The 22,599-nt window shown below is 40.5% G+C and overlaps 1 protein-coding gene across 2 annotated transcripts in view; it reads right to left on the reverse strand.

The window, feature by feature from the left end:
* Positions 1–17,252, reverse strand: part of LOC111864899 (RNA-binding protein 5) — a gene marked incomplete at its 3' end in the record, with an annotated part of 76,154 nt that extends 58,902 nt beyond the window's left edge. The window contains 3 exon segments of one of the 2 annotated variants that reach the window (XM_033751975.1): positions 2,788–3,321; positions 14,389–14,464; positions 17,191–17,252. In XM_033751975.1, coding sequence (XP_033607866.1) covers positions 2,788–3,321; positions 14,389–14,464; positions 17,191–17,221 — 641 coding nt within the window. 2 annotated transcript variants of the gene reach the window in all.
* Positions 17,253–22,599: the final 5,347 nt, after the last annotated feature.

The raw sequence follows: 22,599 nt of genomic DNA on the forward strand, positions 1-22,599 counted from the left end.
CTCTCTCTCTGCGCAAGAATTGTAACTACATGTCATTTTGTTCCAAAGATACTATCAAAGAGTGAGTACATTTTATTGGACCCCTATGTATATATACAGAATGTTTCACGACTTTAGGGCATAACTTCAGGAGGTGATTTCCTAGGTCTTTGTGATCAAAAAAGTTCATATAAACATGTGTCCGATTTTCGACAGTTACAGAGTTATGAGCATTTTAAACTCAGAACAGAAGGTAACGATTACTGACAACGAAATAAAATTATATAAAAGCATAATACATAATACATTTAAAGTATGAATGTAAAGTTAACTTCGTGAAATTACCTTTAATTTTGATTTATTGGTGCTTAAAGCTGATTTTCGAAAATGCCACCGCCGGCTGCAACACAGGCTGCTGCTCGGTTGTGAACCGCGCCGGACATACCAACCCACCCTGCCTTAGGTATACATCTCAAATGTCGAGATAACGAGAACGCTCTGTCTGTTGCTGGCTAAAAATAGCGACCCGATAGCTGACATATGCGGTTCACACGAGGGCGTGTACAGGAATGAAAAAACGGTCATAACTCTGTAACCGTCCAAAATCAGACACATGTTTATATGAACTTTTTTTATCACAAAGACCTAGGAAATCACGTCCTGCAGTTATGCCCTAAATTCGTGAAACGCTCTGTATACTATATATACAGAGCGTCCCAGGAGGAATGTGCCAGACTTCGGGAGGGTGTTCCTTATGTTAAAGTATGCCGATATAACCCAAAACACCTATGTCCAAAGTTGAACGGTTACGGAGATAATGGCCCAAGAAAAGTGTGGTCTTCTGGCGGGTCCACGCACTGTACCTGTCAGCTGACAAGTCTTATCGATGTTTGTCCTCGAGTGTGGTGATGACGGCTCACACTAGCCGTAAGCTTATGTGCTACCTTCAGGGTACGTTGCGGTAGTGTTGTGAATGGTTGGCAGTTTAGTTGTGCGAAGTTGCTGAAATGCCTTTTGTGTTTTCACACATGGAATATTGTGATTAGTCTACGAAACTAAGGTCGATTCGTGAGAAGCACTGTGGGATCGTATTTTTGCAGCAGCAGAACACATATGTTACCATCCAGGCAACACTGCTTCTGCTACACAATCCTTCATGATACGTGCTGAGAACTGCACTGCAGCTGGCAGAGGACACTTTGAACAATTACTACAAAGCAGGTACTGTATTTTAGTACAGTTATGTAGTCGGCTTATACCAGAATGCGCAGTCAGCCATGTTACATCAGTGCTTGCCATACATGTGTCATGTATAGTGCTTGGAACCCTAAAGACAACTACGACATGGCTTGCGAGTTTTTTTGTAGTTCAATTTAATAGCTTCATGTCTCTCACAAGTTACTTTGATGTTACGTACATTATTAACATTACAGAAACCACATATTCCTGCCAGTTTTAATATGTATTTGGTAATCAACAAGTGTGTAACACCTGTCAAAGTTTCACACTTCTCTGGCCATTATCTCCGTAACTGTTCAACTTTGGACATAGGTGTTGTAGGTTATATCAGCATACTTTAACATAAGGAACACCCTCCCGAAGTCTGGCACATTCCTCCTGGGACACNCAGTGCTTGCCATACATGTGTCATGTATAGTGCTTGGAACCCTAAAGACAACTACGACATGGCTTGCGAGTTTTTTTGTAGTTCAATTTAATAGCTTCATGTCTCTCACAAGTTACTTTGATGTTACGTACATTATTAACATTACAGAAACCACATATTCCTGCCAGTTTTAATATGTATTTGGTAATCAACAAGTGTGTAACACCCGTCAAAGTTTCACACTTCTCAGGCCATTATCTCCGTAACTGTTCAACTTTGGACACAGTTGTTTTGGGTTATATCGGCATACTTTAACATAAGGAACACCCTCCCGAAGTCTGGCACATTCCTCCTGGGACACCCTGTATATATATATATATATATGCAAGGCAAATTCACAGCTGCAACAGTGGAAAAAATAAATATGTGTTTAGTCACTTCAGTATAAATACCCAGATAGAAAAAGTTCGTTTGGCTCCTACAACCCACAAAAATCTGTGATGTCCTGTTTAGAAACTTCTTTTAGAATCCTGTCCAAGCTCATTTTGTCAGTTGACTGTATAGACATTTAAATAACATGAAATAGTTAGTTTTGCAAAAAAAAAAAAAAGTGCATTTGTTTCGGTTGTATAAACTTTGTTTAGCGAAGAAAGATGCCTCAAAACGTTATATCTTTTGGGATAGAATGCTGTGTATTCGACTGAAAGTCACCTGACATTTTGAAGAAACACGCTATCTCCATCTTCAGAGTCTAAGAATAAACCAAGCTCAGCTGATGTTCAAACTAACAGGATATATACCAGTCAGATGTGCTGGAAAACAACGATGTCACATAACTTTTTTATGTTTTGTTAACGACAGCAGACCGACCTGTAGTCACTCCCCTACTTTCACACTTAAACTTCAAAATACATGATGTACCTTATACCTGTGTAAATAAAGCATCAGCCTGTGTCTACATCTGATTATTTCTACCTGCCAACACAACACCCTCCACTGTAATATTTATGCTTAGCTGTTTTATATACAACTGATTCTGTAACATCAAGCACAGTACATGGCCGCTGATACTGCAGCATTTTTTACTTATGGGTAAAAGCTGCCAGACCCATACACCAATATGGAAGAAGTAAAAACATCTGCAAAGAAAAAGCAATGCCATTTATAAGTTTTAAAAGATATTATGACTATAGATTTCTTACCTTGGGGGCTCCAAGCTGTCTGTACTGTCATCATCTTGTTCATTCCACCTTTCTTTCCTGTCCCAGTCTCTGTCCCTATCATGAGTCTTTGAATCTCTCCCACCATGTGGTTTTGCTTGAGACTCTTTTCCACCTCTTGATTCTCTTGACTCCATATAGTCTCTCTCCCTTAGAATATCACTTAATCTTGATCGCCCATCCCTCCCTTCCCTCACAGTCTCTCGTGAAACCTTAATTTCTCTTGAAACTTTCATATCTCTTGATTTGTTCACTTCTCTGCCATCACGTGAATCTCTCACACGACAGTTCTGTGATCCTTGCCCTCTTCTGTCAAAATCTTCTCTACTTCCCTTCCTGGTTAGATCAGGATGCCTTTTGTGATCATACCTCTGGTATCTTCCTTTGTTAGCATCATAATCATATCTCTCTCTCTCATCATCTTCATCTTCTGGGTAACGGTCGTCATCCTTATATCGGTAATCTTCATGATAACGATCCAACTTTGAATCCCTGTCTCTATTTGACCTTCTTATCCTACAAAACACAAGTACACCAAAACTGACAAAAATATACACAACAGGTAAATGTGATGTCACTAACTAACTTTATGGAGCTGAGCCCTTCTTGAGAAGCCACCAACTGTGTAGCTACTCACAAACTTCCCATCAATTGATGGTACCCGAAGGTTCATTAACATGTTCACTCCACTGGTCCCTATCCTAACTCCAATCGATCCAGTCCATACCACCCCATTCTGTCTCTAATATACATTTTAATATTATTCACCCATCTACATCTTGGTCTTCCTAGTGGTATTTTTCGTACTTGCACTACAGTATGATTCAATGCAAAACACTGTGTTCCAGAAGTTGGTAAATCTGGTCAATGTACATACTTCAATGATATTCTCAGTATTAAAAACGGTGCATATTTTAAGATGGCTTTATTCAATATGGAGTTCTCACTGCATACAAAACACTGGGAATGGATAAATTGACAATCTGTGTAAATGAGCCACTAAACAATCACAGCCACTGATCAAATGGAAACACACCGCAGCATCTCCTCTAGGAAAATTTGGGATTCCATTTCTGTTCTTCACTTCTTCTGCAAGATTTATGCTCCCTTTGAATGGCCTAATATTCTGATAAGTTTGCCTGAGTGTTCTTCTTACTCTTAATTTGTTAGAGTGAAGCATTAGTTTACATGTAAATGTTTCAATGATCTTTGTTCCCTTCTTTGTTATGTAATGGGATGTTATCCACTGAAATTGTATATCCTTCTGAAGGCCTTTCAGCAATTTAATGGACAAATGGATTTATGTTATGTTTTTGCTTGGAAGTGCATCAAATTTCACTATTGACTGTATTGCTGAAACTTAATCACTCAATATAATATCCTTTTCAAAGGACCTAATTCTACCAAAGAGTTGTATTAATGCAGTGTTCACTATCTCTAACTCACCATCATAGTGAGTTGCATGTTGTCCATGAGTCAAATGAAAACTAAACGATTTGTAGTAAATTGCTGCACCAGGATTTCCATCCTGGCCTGAGAGAACTATCAGTATAAGCATATGACCAATCTCGTTTAAGATATATTGCATGGATTGCTTCTAAAGCTACCAATTTCACTACTGATAGATATGTATCTTTTTTTTAGTCTGGAAGGCATTCAATTTCACAGTCTACTCCAATGTAGTCTACAGGACAAAGGGGTAACGACAGTTTTTCTGGTTCTACCTGAGGAATGTACTTTTGTCATAACAGCATTATCTTTGCAAGAAACCATTCTGAGTTTTAAGATTTCTGTTTTGATATTTGTATTATGACCAACAGGAACTGTAAGACAAATTTTTCAATCTTTCATGCAGAGTTAATGCCATTTTTGGTTTACTTCAAAAAAATGAAAGTATGTGTATGCGATCTCCATGCTGTCTGTATTCCTGTGTATCCCACCCTATCAACTTCTGAACTGGTGAATCAATTTTTATGACACTTTGTATGTATATCACGATACATGAGCCCATCCCAATGGAGTACTTCATAAATCCATTCTGCAAGTCTCTGCATCTATATGTTTATTCCCCTACCATTGTTAGGCAATGGCTCAGCAAAAATTCCTGTTATTGCTAGGCAACAGTTTCCTAAAAATGTTACTCCAGCAATGAATACACAAGCAACAACAGAAGAATTGCTACAAGTGATATTTTCTACGGGGCCCATCATATATCAAGGAAAGTAAGCGATTAGTTCTTCCCAGATCTTCTTGTTTTCCTTTTCGATTTTCCAAGGTTGTTCAAGGTGAGAACTTAAAAAGAGGTTAGTGGAGTTGATTTGATTGCTAATCTTAGAGCTTAATTTTGCATCACTTCTAATTTGTTCATGATGGCTGGTGTTGAAGCTTCAATGCTTTATGCACACACTGAAGGGCCTTATGCACAGCATTCAAAACAGACCTTGAACTACCCAATTTGCTTCCTGAAGCCTTTTCAGAATATTCAGTTTTTCTATTTTGATTTTTTTAAATTTTCTTCTCTTATGGTTTCTCCATGCCAAATTTTCATCTAAGAACATTCCTAAATAGGGTGAAACCTCAATATTACACTTTTAAACGGGAGACCTAAAACAAATGTAAAATCTGGGTGAGTGTAAAATCAGGGAAACAAGAATGATTTGGTTAACTTCAGATAATCATTTAAAATATATGGTTGAACATCAAAAATGTACGTGTAAATGAAAATATGGTCCTTGATTTATTTTACGATGCTTTACCAGTGCTGTGTATATGTAACATCTGTAAGATCAGATGGTGATTATAACTGATGAATAGAAAGGATACAGAAGGAAGTGGTAACACTCTATGTCAAGGTACTATCCCAGCACTTGCCTGGACAGATTGGCAAATATGATACATATCTATAAGAGGCAGTCAAATGAAAACAGGTCACCAAGCATAACTCACATAGCCCACAAGTTGGTAACACTGGAATTTGCTTACAATACAAACATCTGGTGGGGACTCGGGAAAGCAGTGACAATGTGCTCTTGCACGCTAGTCATTTGTTTATTGTGATGATAGTAAGGTTAGGGCTATGTGTGGTCATCCAACATCAGTAATGGAGGCGGGTAAAGAAGAACAGCAAAGTGTAGTGCGCTTTTTGACTGCTGAAGGAGTAGGAGGATGAGAAATTAATCGTCATATGTCTGTTGTTTACGGTGAACACAGCATGTCACATTCGCGTTCAGAGAGGGACATGTGTCACTGCAAGATGATGCTCGCCCAGGACAGATTCATCATGTGATCACTCCTGATGTTATTGCTGCGTTGGGTGGTCATATCTGGGCAAACCAACTGTTATGGCGTGAAGGGGGGAGTGGAGGATTCTCTCCACCTCTTCCGCCATCCATGCCGTTGCGCCCTTGGGGAATGGCCAGTTGCAAGGCTAAGCGCTTTGTAATTGTCTCATTAGCTACCTCTTAGCTGTGAGTTCACAGTATCGATAACATGGGAGGTACGGGAGTTCGGGGAAATAGAGGGTTAGACTGTGGGGGTAAGTCATTAACACACGCATGCCCCTTACTTGGTCTACTTTCATCTACTAATATATACACTTATATACATATCACTTTCGTGGCTGACGGTGGCCGGTTATGTACACATTGTAATTTAGATAAATACGCACTTGGGTTCACCACCCTAACTCTCGTGGTAGTTCCTACATTCCTGCTCAGGGCCTACTCTCTCTCTCGCTCTCTCTCTCTCTGCCCTAACCTTGTAAAACAGCACTTTAATAATATCTCACTTTATATCCATGACTGATATGAACAGTTCGATTTACTTTGTGTAGGAAGCTAATGGTGTCCCCTCTGTCTGGCATGACCATGGCTCTGGCCCTCCTGGCCCCTGGCTGGCTACTCACTTAACATTGTTCAGTCAGATACATGGATAGATAGATTGATCAATCAGTAGATTGATCGCTCCTCCAGTTGTGTTAGCAACTTTATAATCTTTTCCCTGCTGACTCCTGTCTTTGGGGTAAGCTCCGCCCCTTAATTAGAGCGAATTCTCCCCCAAAGGTCTGTCCTGGTTGGTCATCTCGGTAGAGAAGGTTGGATCTGCTCATGCCGTCTCGCTGAGTTGGCACTCTGTACGCTTTGGCCGTCTGCAGTCTGTTCCGCGTGAATCAGCAGTACTAAGCAATGTGACAACTTTCCACTTACGTTGCTACTTCCTGCATTTTTCCACTTACGTTGCTACTTCCTAACTGTGAACCCAAGATAACTTAATACATAAAAGTTACAAAACCCTTGCCGAAATTCTATGGCATTACACTGACAGATCACTTTGGAAGAAATTAGTCTTTTAATGGGAATAAGTCAAGGTTCTGTACAAACCACTGCGACAAAACACCTCCTGTACCGCAAAATCGGCACGCAGTAGGTTCCACATCAACTCACAGAGGAACAGAAGACTCAGAGAATGGCTGCATCACTGGCTCACTTGCAACGATACCATGAGGAAGAGTATGATGTTCTGTCCCGTATTGCCACTGGGGACAAAACCTGGTGCCACCATTCTGACACCCGAGAGGAAATGGCAGAGCCAAAAGTGGAAACACACGAATTCTCCTTCATCAAAAAAATCCAAAGCCGTACAAACAAGTTCCGGTAAAGTGATGATGATGATGATGATGATGATGATGTTCTTCGACTGCAAGGGCCCTCTGTTTGTCAAATTTCTTGAGCATGGGACCACAATCAGTGCACAGCGCTACGAAGGCACTTTGCACAAACTGAGACGTGCCATAAAGTCAAAATACCCTGGAATGCTCTCAAACAGCATTATCCATATTCATGATAATTAATTACATATGGTGCCACAGTATGGTGGCCCAGAGTTAAACTCAAGACAAGCAAGGCAGAACTTGGCAAATTGCAAAGGTTGGCTTCCTTGGGTATTACCGGAGCATTTCGAACATCTCCAACAGCTGCATTGGAGATACTCCTTGGACTCCACCCACTGCATATACAGTTGGAGGCAGAGGCCAGGGCAGGAATCTACCGTCTCCTGTGCAGTGAGCAATGGAAACCTAGATCCGATGGTTCCGGCCATGGATACATAACTCAGGGCATGAAAAAAGAACCCATATTACAAATGGGGTCTGACAAAATGATACTGAGACATGTATATGAAAAACCCTTCACAGTCAGATTTCCTGACAGAAGTGAATGGGAAGACAGGTTTCGGCCCGATAGAAAAGGGGGACTGATCTGGTANCAGCCAAGTGACTATTTCGATGCCCCCATGTACAAAACCCTGCGCTTTGAATAAAGCGCAGGATTGCTGAGGGGATAATTAAAAGGGGAAGCACAATAGACCACTGTACGTCACGGTGCAAGGGCCAAGAAGGCCTACCCCTCATATATTCATTCATTACTCATGATAATGCATGCCCCCACACTGCCAACTCTGTGAGGAATACACTATACAGATTTGGTTGGGAAGTGCTTCAACATCCCCCCTATAGCCCAGATCTCTCCCCATGTGATTTTCACATTTCTGGAGACCTGAAGAGAGACATTCGTGGACATCGGTTTGCATCGGATGAAGACGTGTGTGGCTGGGTAAAGATGTGGTTCCATAGACAGCCCATAAGCTTTTTCAACGATGGGACTGACCATCTTATATCCCAGTGGGATAAATGTATTAACAGTTTTGGAGATTACTTTTGAGGTAAGAAATGTTCTTTAATATGTTTTGGCTTCTGACCCGTTTTCATTTGACTGCCCCTCATACGAAGGGTGTTCCGTATATAATGCCTATTTTTTTGTGTTAATATGTAATGTCTGAGCTGGATGTTGGTGGTGTTGTAGTAAAGGTTGAACCTTCCTGCCAAGGTACTGTTAGTTTGGTTGTCATGCAACAGACAGCGATAGAAGAGCAGTGTACCAAAATGGCATCTGACATAGAAGTGTGTATAAAACAGAGATGTGTTATTGAATTTCTCACTGACGAACAAATTGCACCCACTGACATCCATCTACGCTTGCTAAAGGTGTACGGAGACGATACAGTGGATGTCAGCACATTGAGGCGGTGGGTAGTGCGTTTCAACAGTGGCGAAAGTGAAGTGCATGACAAGCCATGCCCTGGGCGTCCCTGCTCAGCTGCCACTCCTCACAATGAACAGCACCTCGATCCTGGACCCTGGTGAGACTGTCAATTCTGAACGCTACAAGACGACGCTGACCAAGCTGAAAGCCAGCATTTCCTGAGTCAGGACAGAGAAGCAGATAACCTTTCGCTTGCAACACAATAACGCCAGACCCCATACCAGTTTGGCGACCACCACGCACATTGCAAAGTTTGGCTGGACTGTCCTACCACATCCACCTTATAGCCCCAATTTAGCACCTCCAATGGCATACAGGCTCTTGTTTATTGCTGGCAAAAGTGCATAGCAAATGGTGGTGATTATGTGGAAAAATTACTGTAAGTAGCTGAAATCTTGCTCTATTTAACTGTGTTATTATGCTTTCTGTATCTGTTTCAGTTTTCATTAAAAAAAAATAGAGGTATTATATATGGAACGCTCCTTGTAGTTACACTATTTATTTAACCATTCAATAAGAATATTTTGTTTCTTTTTTTCTTGAACTCTCAGGCTGTATAATTCATTTTAAACTTTGCTTCACATAATAAGAATACTGTTCTCGGCACTAAATTCACACCTGTACTTTTTGGCTGCTTGCAGTCCTTTCAGTGCATCAGTGAATGGTGCCTTGTTTTGCAACTTCCTCCTTCTCTTTTTCTCGTTCTTCTTCTGGTCTAGTCAAAAGCTGATCTAACACCTGGTTGACTCTGGACTTGAAAAACCTCAGAAGACTGTCACATGTTGTGTAGTCCTTAAACTGCACTCCAAAAGGTTGTAACATGTGTCAGCCATCCTCTTCATCTTCACTGAGTTTCAATGCTCTCTCATTGCAGATGACATGATCAATTGAGAAACAGCACTTCACAAGGCAATTCTTATTGAAGTGGGTGTTATCACTCTCCAGGCCTCTGCTGTGAAAAGCACTGCAGACAACACATCCAGCTTCATCTGTGCTGCATCTTGGGACAATCTCCCACCTATCATGGCTAGTCTTCCATATTAACTGCTTTCTGTAGTAACACTCGAATGCATGGATGATTCCCAAATCTAGAGGCTGTGGCTGGCTGGTACAGTTAGCTGGGAGAAATACAAATTTTAGATTACTGAGAAATGTGTTCTTTAGATGGGTAGCACAATGATCAATGAAAAACACGATTGTGTGACTATGAGCATCAAATTTTCTATCTGGTTGTGTAAGATAATCTTCAAATGTTTTTGTGGCCATCCAAGAATTTATATTAGCTTTATATTTTCTAAGCAGTCTCTTGTCATTCATAAAGCAGCATGGACTTGTATGTATATTTTCCAATTATAAGAGGTGGCAGTTCGTCACTACCATCAGCATTGCATGCAAGGAGTACAGTAACCTTTTGTTTAGATTTTATATCACCATGGCAAAATCTCCTCATAAACTGAAATTTGGATAGGTCGCAGACTGAAAAATAGACTGTCTCATCATCATTACATTATATCACATAAGCTACACCTTCAATTCCTTGCAACAGTTGGTAACCTTTCCAGTCTTCTTCAGTTTCTGGATCAATACTCCTGCTGTCACCTGATACACTTTCCTAAACAATATTATGTCTCCTCTCACATCTGTCAATCAATCCATTGCAATCTGAAAAGTTGGCTATTCCCAGACAAGGGGCAATGAGCAAGGCCTTCTCTCTGAGATGGGTGCCACCTATGGAGGCCTTACTCTCACATGCTTGATTGAATCACACAGCAAGTGCAAATTCCAGTTTTTCCAGTGGCAAATGTTTCAGCAATTTCTGCTGCTTGGAGAAAAGTCGACACCAGATTTAACTTCTTCCAATTTCTTTATTGTTCTTCACAATAGTATTTAGGGGGTCACTGAAATCTCAACTGTCATGCCAGTTCAACATGTGTGCCAATATGTGCAATCCACTTGTGCCAATTTTTCTAGCTTATTGTAAATGACTTTCATTTACCTCTATTGTCCATATTTCATCCTTTCTGTGACTTGCCTACAAGTTTCACTCTCCAAATAGAATAAGCACCCACGAGGTCAATAAACACTGCAAGCACTGTTTCTTTTCTGTCAGGGGTATCCTTAATATCCTGGTTAAACATCACAATTTGCTGATTTACTGAGCAATATCCAGAAGACTGACTGTGCTGGAGATATGAGCTTTTTAGTTTGCAACTACCAGTTCAGACTTTCACTGACCATTTTTTCTATAATTTTAGCTAGGATACTTTTTAAGGATATACGTCAATAGCTGGATAGTTCTGAAGCTAGTTTCTTTGGCTTTCAGTATAGGAATGATCACTGCTTCCTTCCACAATGCTGGGACTGATATTTCCCAAATGTGATAAAATAGCTGTGGGCATGTGTTAAGCACTTGTGTACCTAGGAGTTCTTAGAAACTTACAGATTCTCTATCATTTACATCAAGCTTGTTCTTCAAGGCTGAGATGAATCTGTGAACTTCTGAACTGTATTTTTTAGACTCCAGATTTTTAAAAACGTTTTGAAAAGTCTGTTTCTTAAAAAAACAATTTCTCTTTTAAAACGTGCTGCCTTCTCTTTCCATGTCTGTACATCTTTCAGGGCCTTTGACAATTCTGCACTTTCCCTTGGTATTCTATCATTTCTTAATCTTGTCAGTATATCTGATCAAAAATGCTTATATTTTGGAGTCTTACAACCGGGCAGAAAGAATCGAACTGCAAAATTTTGTCCTGAAATTTAAGTGAACATCTGGAATTGTTTAACCAAGTTCATCTCTATATTTATGCCATTTGGCCCTTTTGAAATTTCAAGCATACTGCAGTATGTTACTGAATGTTCTAGGTTTAGATTTAAAGTGAAAGAGGGTGTGGAAGTGTAAGAGGTATGTATGGGAAATGATTTGGCATGCACTGCCACAGAAACTACATAACTGCAGGGACTTTTTACATGTATTTCTCCAATTTCTTGGTCATGTTAGTCGAGAGACTTCACTAATGAAGACTCATATGGATGCAACTGCATACCTGTACACACAGTTGAGTCACTACTACCTGTGCATAGGGATCATCAGTGTTGTTTTCAACGTAACAGATCAACTACTGATCAGACTTTTTTTTTGCATTCATCAGATACTGAAGAAAAAACCAGAGTACAATTTGACAGTTCACCAGCTATTCACAGGCTTCAAGAAAGCCTGATTCAGTTAGGAGTGAAGTAGTGTATAATATTTTCATTGAATTTGGGTATCCATGAAACTAGTTAGGATTATTAAAATGTATTTAAATGAAACCTATATGCAAACATTTGTCTCATAAATTTCCTGCCCAAAACGTCTAAAACAAGATGTCTTACCATCAGTACATGTCACCTTTGCTTCAGAGTAGGCAATTAGGAAGGTTCAGGAATATTGGGTGGGAATGAAAATAAACAAACTATGGTCTAAGCTGATGATGTATATCTATTAGGAGATAACATAAACACTCATTAATCCTAGTAAGGAGGGTGGTCTAGACGTAAACACAGAAAAAAATCATATAGTGGCATGTAGACCACTTGCTAGGCAAAAGTTGAAAAACAAGCAACTATACACCAGCCAATGCTAAGAAACAATGAGAGAACACATCAATAATGGAAGAGACACCTTCTATACAGTCCATGCCGAGATGTTATAACCAGTCAGAGAACTGTTGGGGCTCAATCATTGTGAGCTCTCGCTGTTAGAGGCTGACAGCTGAAGCTGGGGACAGTTCAGAAACCCAGAGGAAGGGGAACATCCACTGCTGAAAGCCACTGGGATGCAACGGCAATGAAGAGAAAGAGACGTGTGTGTTTGGAATGATGAACTGTGAAGTGCAGTCACACACTGTACCAAAGAGTCCAATCAATCTGGTAATCAATCCAAAACCTGTCTATAGTAACACTAAAATTGTGACTATATGTTAATGTCTCATCAACAAAATGTAAGGCAAAATCACAACATAAAAATAGCTAACAGATCCTTTGAAAATGTGTTAAGTTCAGACATCTGGAAAGAATTAAAACATAGAAAATTATAGTGCGTTTAACCGTCAAGGAAACCAGGGGAGCAGCGTGGGTCGGATGCAACATTTCTCACAGATTGCTGCTGTAACTGCCGATAGCAGAATGAATCATCAGCACTAATAAACGCACACACTCTCTCTAGCTCAGAGCAGATGGATCATTTCTCCACAACTATTGTGCCCTTCCCCACTAGAGAGAGTGCAGTTGTGTCACTGATTCCCTCACATCAGTTTCTGTACATGCACACATTTATAGGACTACTGTAAAAAGATAACAAAACTTACTGTGCTTTATAACAGGTGTTGGAAGTGACCCCTTCTGCTTGCACACATGCCTCACATTGCATAAATAAATTATGAGACACTTTCTGAAGTTGGTCCACAGCAATTGAACTAATTATGCATGTTATTTCATTCTGTAAAGCTTCAGTTGTGCGAGGATTATTCTTGTAGACTTTTCCCGTTAGGTTTCCCTAAAAATTAAATTCGCAAAATCTGAGATCTTGGGATATGGGAGGCCACAGTCTCCTGCTGATTACTTTGTCTTCAAACACTTCCCATACTGCGACCATGGATGCATTAGCCGTATATGCCATAGCAATGTCTTACTAAAAATACCCATATTGTCTTTCTTCAGCAGTCAGCTGATTGAAGGACAGATTCAGTATACCATTAATGTAGCAGTCAGAGTTCACGGTTTCATGGAAAAATACAGGGCCAATGATTTGGCATGGACTTACAGCACACCACACTCCCACCTTTTCACTATGTAATGGCACTTGTTGTATAGGGTGAGGATTTTACATGCATAATTAGTTCAACTGCCTTGGACCAACTTCAGAAAGTGTGTCATAATTTATTTATGCTTGATATGAAACCTCATAACTTGTATGCTTTGTCAAATATAAACAGAATGATCAAGTCAAGGGGGGTGAGATAGGCAGGGAATGTGGCAAACATGGGGGTGGAGGAAGAGACTGCATATAGGATAATGGTGGAAAACCCATGAGGAAACAGACCACTAGGAAGACCTAAACATAGGTAGGAGGATAACATTAAGATGGTTCTGACAAAAAGGATGGGGTGGATTGAGCTGGCCCAGAAGAGAGAAAGTGGAAGGCCCTTGTGAACAAAGTAATGAACCTTCAGGTTGCATAAAATGTTGAGACTTTTTGAGTGACTGAGTAATTGATGACTTCTCAAGCAATCATCTGCATGGAGTTACCTGGTGAGTTATAGTATAAATCACAACAACTCAAACAGCACAAGGCTATGTATGTAACAGACACATCACCACAGACAACATTCTGAGCCAATTACAGGGGCCCTTCTAAAACTTGATTTATTTTGTAGACTTTCTACACTATGTAGCTACAGGTACAATAAATGAGAGTGAGGAAAGCTAAATGCTGACTAACACTTACCAGTCTCTGTCAACCTGACGATCACTGTACGAGTCTACCATGTGGTAATTTTCATCTGCCTCAGGATTCATACATTCTGCAACAAGGGTTTCAGTAATCTGTAACTTCAATTATAAAAACAGGAAAAAGACAAAAAGAAAAAACTTTCAACAATTATGTTTCGAATAAACATATATTGCTGCTGATGCCACCACCACTGCCACTGCCACCCTATTTGCTGCCCCCACCACCACCGCCACCAGTATTATTTTCATATGTTCCTAGTATTATTACGTCACAGTAGGCTTCACATGAAATGGAAATCAAGAAGTGCATACACATCTTCAAGGGGAACCAAATTCAAAAGTAATCTGTTTGACAGAAATACAGGATGCAGCAGACAGTAATGACAGATTTTGCTTTATAAGCTTGCCATGCCAAGCATCAATGCCAAACACCTGTAGGCAGACTATCAGTTTTTCCTGATACATACAGTGCCATTTGTAGGTAATGACAGTGAAGCAAATAAGATAAGGACCACTGCTGGGCAACAGCTTCTTAAATATGCACCAGTATTGGAGCAGCCACTTGGCAGCACAATGGAAGTACTGTTGGAAAGTGTTTCTATGTGCCCACTCTGGGGGTATATTACACACTGACCAAGTACTTTTCTCATAGACTTAGGCCTCCTGAGGCTCATCTTACATTGAATGGACATAATACCCCTTCGCCAATCATGTAAAATATCTGGGTGTAATCTTCATTAAGAGGATTGCATGGAGACTTCACACAGAAATGACTGAAGCCAAGGCCTTCAGAACATTTATCAGAATCTACTCCATATTCAGAAGTGAACATTTAAGCGCCAACATTAAACTATCCCTCTATAAGACAATGGTCAGATCAGTAATGACTAAAGCTTGTCCCGCCTGCGAATTAGCAGAAGACACCTACCTCTTAAAATTGCAGAGCATGCAAAACAAAGTCCGCAATTTCCACACAGCTGTCAACTTTCCGTATGTATACACACCGGTCCACTATTTCCACACAGCTTTCAACCTTCCGTGTGAATAAGATTATAAAACAAAATGGTGCAGGCGAAAAGCAGAAGTCATACAAAATGAGAATGAACATGTTCACGGCATAGGAAAAAGTGAAGCCAGACACGGAAAATATAAGAGGCTTAAACTTGGCAGTGGTCAACTTTACAACTGTTCAACTGACTAAGAGGCTGTTGTAGCATAAGATATGTAATTTAGGCATGATCTGTTCTGTAAAGCCTGTACTGACAGAGAACATGTGTGTAGTGCAAAAGGAAGAATTTTCAGTAACATGTGTGACTTGACAAAAAGCCAAGCATGTTCATAAGAGGCAAACCCATCTTCTCATCAGAGAGGATGTTACATAAAAACTATCACCACAAGAGTTCAGCTGAAAAAAAAAATAATCTCTGGTTGTGGGGATCAAAGGGCCTGATACCAAGACGAACTGATTGGCAGTACACTGCCAGTCATAAAGTAACTTTGAGGTAGTTCAGGAGAAGTTAGGGAGTAGAGTTTGTGAGAACGGAGTTGAGCAAGAGCAGAGGAAGCTCGATTTTTTGGAACCGTAGCCTAGCGACGCACCAAGCAACAACTGGTGAAGACTACAACAGCCTGAGAGGGCAGTGTGTACTATAGTGATTGAGAGGAGAATAAGAGAAGTGGATGTGTAGCAGTTACTCTGAGTTAGCAAGAAAATCTAGAAACACAGTGAAATGCAGTGTACACCAAGATGGTGGACGTACTAGTACCGGGATTCCAGGAAATACTGGACACACAAGATAGCATCGCTGAAATCTGAATGTCATGGCAACATGAAAAAAATGCCCCGAAGCAGCTTCTGTAGTGCAGCAGGCATATAAAATACTCAGTGACATTGAGAACCTTGCCAAATGTACACAAGCTAAAGCGGGAGAAAGCTATGAGTGGACCTCTACAGTGAATAGCATGGAGAACAGAGCAAAATTTTGCAAAGCTCTACATGGCAGGCAACTTTTTAGCCCTCCTTATGGCATGTACTAGGTAACAATGAATGAAATTAAGGTAACCCTGATGGTCAATGCACAGGCAGGATAGAGTGGTATAGTGAACAAAACCAATGTGGAATCAACAGCCCAGGATGATAACTTCTAGGAAACAAATAGACAAAGGAGGCATAGCTCTAATAATACCCCACAGACAGCCAAAAAGTCGACTAAACCAGTGCCGATATCCACAGCTGTCAAGATGCCTCCAAAAGCAGAGTTAACCCACAACTTCTTCGCAGCCTCTCAGAACTGCTGACATAGACACAGAGACTATTAACACACTACTGGAACAGGAGGCTCCCAGAAAACCAGGTAGGTTACCACCAATAATGACTTCTACTACAGACCTCATCTGACTTCAAACCACGTCAAAGGTGAGTACGAGTTCCAGAATACATAAAACAGCCCATATCATAATGAAAAAAAGGTCATGGTCTATTCAGCCACAAAATCCTACCTGTGGAAAAGTAATGTCCACTATTTTATCTTCTCCCCAAATTCTGAAATACCTATGAAGGGAGTAATCCATCACCTTCTCCCAGACAAGCCAACTAAAGATAATTTCCCACAGACTTGTGGACTTATGGTTCAATGGCATCAACATGAGGCAAATGACTTGACCACCCAAAAGAAAAACACACCCATTCCTCTATTCATTGTTACCTTAACAAGAAATACAAATGTTCAAGAGACATTCAAGCTGAATATCTTTACCATATAATCAAGGGATATACAGAGCTCACAGCTGGCCTTACTTAGTGCTACAACTGCGAAAACTTTGGCCATGTCTGGGCCTACTGCAAGCAAACACCTCAAGGGTTGTGGTACAGTGGTGGCCACCTGCATTAGGAAGGCCCTGAAAAGAAAAACAAAGAATCGAAGCCAAGCTGCTGCAATTACACCATAGCAGGAGAGAAAACTCATCCAGCATCACATCAAGGCTGCAGCCATGCCAACGGAGAACTGCAAAAGATAAGAGCACAATGAGCTTCAAAGGGATCTTCTGAGGACATTCTTCTCTAAGTTCATCTCACCAGAGCAGTCCTACGTAGTTGCATTGCGTCAAGAGACACAACACCAAAAACAGGCACAGCAGAGATAGGAAAAGCATGCGGCACCATGTGCAGCATCTGCCAAAACAGGAAATACAGAAAACAGGTTTGTCAGTACAGGCCCACAGTTTGACTAACAATGAAACACTGAAAGTAGCCACTGCAGTGCTACAGATCATGAGAAAGCTCAATGAAGCTGTGTCAGAAGAAAAAAGAAATGGTCATTACAAAAATGGCACCTAATGTAACACAATTGCTGGTAAAGTTCATAAGCCAAAAATGGCATTAGAAGGTGGTGTTCTGAGCTCAGTAAACAGTTGCAAGACAAATATAGATGTGGCTCTGCTCTTAGAGATACATCTCAAAGGCTATGAGAGGTTCTTTATTTCTAATTATCACTTTGACCACAATGACCGGTTCCCAGGAAGAAAAGGCATTTCCCATAACCATGTACACCTATGCTATACAGAGTGTTTCATGACTTTAGGGCATAACTGCAGGAGGTAATTTCCTAGATCTTTGTGATCAAAAAAGTTCACATAAACATGTGTCCAATTTTGGACGGTTATGGAGTTATGACCATTTTAAACTCAGAATAGAAGGTAACGATTACTGACCATAAACGAAACAAAATAATAAACCAGCATAATACATGATACATTTAAAGTATGAATGTAAAGTTAACTTCGTGAAATTCCCTTTAATTTGAATTTATTGGTGCTTAAAGCTGATTTTCGAAAATGCCACCGGCCACAACACAGGATGCCGCTCGGTTGTGAACCATGTGGGTAGCACGTAGCAGCTTCAGCTGGCTGTCTTGCAATTCTTCGCGTACTCGTACGTGGACTGCGGTGTACCATACGAACAATGCTTTCTTCATTGACGCCTTCATTAACACCATGCTCATCTGCAATACGAACGCTGGAAAGTCTACTGGTATCTTGCAATGCCTGGTAAACTGCAGGAAACACTCTCCGGTCTGGTATTCTACGATTCGGAAACCGTTGCTGATATTCAGCTATGGCAAGAACTGAGTTACCATCACAAAACCCATACACATAAATCATATCTGCATACTCATCAAATGAAAATGTAAATGGCAGCATGAAATTAACAGATGCACTGAGATGAATACTGTTCTGAAAACCAGTAGCCGCCACACCAGCCGTGACAGGACAAACCAACGCACCACACCTTAGGTACCTCTCAAGTGTCAAGATAACGAGAACGCTCTGTCTGTAGCTGGCTAAAAATAGCGACCCGCCAGATGATAAGACATGGTTCACACGAGGGTGTGTATGGGAATGAAAAAACGGTCATAACTCCATAACCATCTAAAATCAGACACATGTTTATATGAACTTTTTTGATCACAAAGACCTAGGAAATCACCTCCTGCAGTTATGCCATAAAGTCGTGAAATACCCTGTATGTGCAATACAACACTTGACAAAGGCAAAGCCTATACAGAAGAGACAAACCCATCATCAAATAAGAGAAGATGTTACACAAGGACTTTGACTGCAAGGGTTCATTTGGAAAAAGATACCCCTGGTCGTGATCCTCAATGGGCTTGGCACCAAGACCAACTAACCGGTGGTACACAATCAGCTATAAAGTAGCTCTGACTCTGATGTAATTTAGTTACTTCAGTGGAGTAGTCCAAGTTGGTTGATGAGTCACTGAGTGGTTAGAGGACTGCAGCGGTTCAGTCCTTGTGAGCTGTTGCTGTTACAGGCTGCCAGATGAGGCTGAGAGTGAGTTCGAGAACCAAGAATAAGGGGAACACTCACCGTTGGAAGCCATTACAAGGCAACAACTGATGAAAACACAGCAGAGTGAGAAGACTTAGTGCATGCCGCAGTGAACTGCGGTGTGTGTGAATTAGCAATAGTGCTATAGCTTCTTGTAGTTATGATGTGTAAGAGTTTAATAAATCCAATTACCAATCTAAACCCCATCTATAGTCACTCATACAAAGGTCAATGGTGTCAGAAGTGGTTGAATTAGAGACTGCAGTAAGAAGCTATATCGCCACGCTATGCAGATGGAACAAATGACAGCACACCTGCTGGCTGAAATAAGAACCAACAAAGCCAATGTAGACTCCAATCTAAAGGAAATGAAAGAAGTGATGGCAAGGCTGGAAGCCAAGACAGATGCCAATAAAGAACAGACGGAAGCCAGGATAGAAACCAATAACGAGAAATTTCAAGCCCTTCGAGGTACTCTCATCTCCCGAATGGATATCCACCAAGTCAGGACAGAGGCCATTCAAGAAGAAATAACAGCCAAGATGGACACCCATCAGGAAAGAATGGAAGCCAGTATGAATGTCTGGTGAAAAGAGACAACAACATGCCAAGAAGTGACGGAGGCCTGTATAGAAAAGGCGAAGGCCAACCCAGAGAAGATGTAGGCCAGCCTAGAAGAGATGAAGGCCACAGTCTTTAAAGAAAGGTTGGACAAAATGGACTCCATAGATTTGGAAGCCATTCAAGAAAAGTCGGATGCCATAGCAGAGCATCAGGAAATCCCTAAAGAGGCAGCAGTGGAAACCATCAGAGCAAGGGTGGACCAATACTGGGATGAGCATCTAGTTGTAGGGTGCCGCTGACAGTCAAAAGAAACGGACCCAGGACAATGTTGGCTCCTGGCAGAAGTTGGCCACTACCTAAGGACGGCTGACCCACCATGTCATTCCTGCACCGTGCAAGACACCCTAGATCAAGGTTGACTGTGGTATAGGTGGACCAGCACACAGCCTATCAGGGAGCCACTTGGGATGAGCAACCTTAAGGAGGCAGCAGCAGGAACAATTAAAGAGTAATCACCCTGAGAACCAAGCCGATGGGAAGGAAGGCAAGACTGAACATAGACATCTCAAGCACAGCCCTTCGAAAGAAGAAACAGTACACCTGTAGGCTATTCAGAACGAACAGCTTTAAGGAGGGAGCAATGTGGCAAACAGACCCTTTACTAGGCAAGAACTGCAAAACAAACAACAAGACAACAACCACAGGTAGGCAACAGCTTCATAAATAGGCAAGAGTACTGGAGCCGTTGCTAGGCAGTGGTCTGCGTGCAACAATGGAAGTACTGTTGGAAGTACAGTGGAACCTCGCTTAACAAGAATAATTCGTTCTGGAATCTTACTCGTATGGTGAAACACTCATTAAGCGAAACAATTTTTCCCATATAAATTAATGTAAAATACGATAATGCATTCAATGCCGAAAAAAATACTCAAAAAATTTTATGCATAACGTTTATTCAAAGAAAATAATATATACATTGTTAAGGAGCGTGAATCATCTTCATCTTTTCTTCTATGCAGAATGAACCAACCTGGAATGCAAATTCGATTTGCAGAAAACAAAAAATCGAAATAATTAGTTCATTATTTACAATACATATGTAATTCTTTTTTACTAGAAAGCTGTCTACAGACATTTGTTTTTGCCAACGCTTCAAAATTTGGTGAAAATGCGACACAGCATTATCATTAAATAAATTTGTAGCGCACATAGCCAATGCCTTATTAGGGTGATGCTTCTCAAAGTACGATGCAACAGTTTCCCATGCTTTCAGCATTTCTCTTATTGCGCCAGAAGATTGTTGCTTTGCTATTACCTCCTCCTCCTCCTCCTCCTCCCCCTCCTCCTCTGACAAACTCTCCTCCACACAAGTGACACTAAGATGCTAGTGGAACGAGTGCTAAACACAGACTCATGTAGCAAGCGCCCAATCCAGGACTTCCCCTCTTGTCACTCGTTATGCGAAACGTCGCTCGTTAAGCGAGTTTTTAACAACTTCAACCACCTGGAGACTTGAGAATAGGAAAGACTAGAGTCCCCGTATGCTTCCTGACCACATCCATAAATAGAACAATATTAGCATTATCATTTATTGTGTTTAGTATGCCATTAATATGTAGTGAAGCAATGGACAAAGTACTGATCCCCGTGGGACATCATGCTTTATCTCTCCCCAATTTGAACAGGAGTCAGGAGAATTACTGTTTAAGATCATCTTTTGTTATCTACCCTCTAGGTAAGATTTAATCAGTTTAAGAGATGTTCATGTTATTTCATTAAAATCTAATTTTGTTCATAAAATGTTGTGATTAACACAACCAAACGCTTTCTGTAAGTCACAAAAGATGCCTCCACCCATCATTCTGTTATTCAAAACATTTAATATCTCATCAATCAATCTATAGGAAGCCTTATCCATTGATGCAGATGGTCTGAAACCAAACTGTTCTGCTATTAAAACGCTACTAATTTCAATATGCTGCAAAAGTCTTTCACATATGATTTTTTCAAAGACCTTAGAAAATGAAGTTAATAAAGAGATCAGCTCGTAATTAGTCATGTTTTTCTTATCACCTTTCTCGAATAATCGTTCTACAACAGAATATTTTAAATGACTAGGAAAGGTTCTAGATATTATAAATTTGTTACAAATGTAATTTAAAGGAGACCTGATAAAAGGAGCACTGACCTGCAATATTGTTGTAGAAATTTCATCATAACCATGCAAATTCTTCCATCTTAAAGACTTGATAATTATTTAAATTTCTTCAGTAGACGTATTATTACATTTTATATTAGGAAAAGAATTGTGTAATAGTTTGGAGAAGTAATATTTTGGATTTCTGTTATTACTTGAACTTTTCATGCTGCTATATCTAACATCTGAATAATTTTTCCAGCTGTCGATAGAAAATATTTATTAAAATCTTCAAGAGAATTTTGATATTTAGTAATCGTATGTCTCTTTAGTCTGGGCGGTAATTGCGAATATATTGGAAAAGCAGTCACAGATAGCAGACAGGGGGTGGTCCTCCAGCTTGGGGGTTTGGTGTGGGACTACAACTCCTCATTGTAAAAAATAAGCTTGTTACGAAAGATCACAGGAAGCCTCAGACCTGGACAGATTCCACAGATAAATGACCAAAGCGAAAAAATGGAAATGAGACTTGGTACTTGGAATGTTAGAAGTATGTATAGGGCAAGTTTGAGCAGGGCAAGAACAAAAGAAATCTTAAAATATAAGTTAGATTTAGTGGAAGTACAGGAGGTCAGATGGGACAGAGGGGGCAAATAT

Source organism: Cryptotermes secundus, unplaced genomic scaffold (assembly GCF_002891405.2).
Source record: "Cryptotermes secundus unplaced genomic scaffold, Csec_1.0 scaffold2299, whole genome shotgun sequence".
Lineage (NCBI taxonomy): Eukaryota > Metazoa > Arthropoda > Insecta > Blattodea > Kalotermitidae > Cryptotermes > Cryptotermes secundus.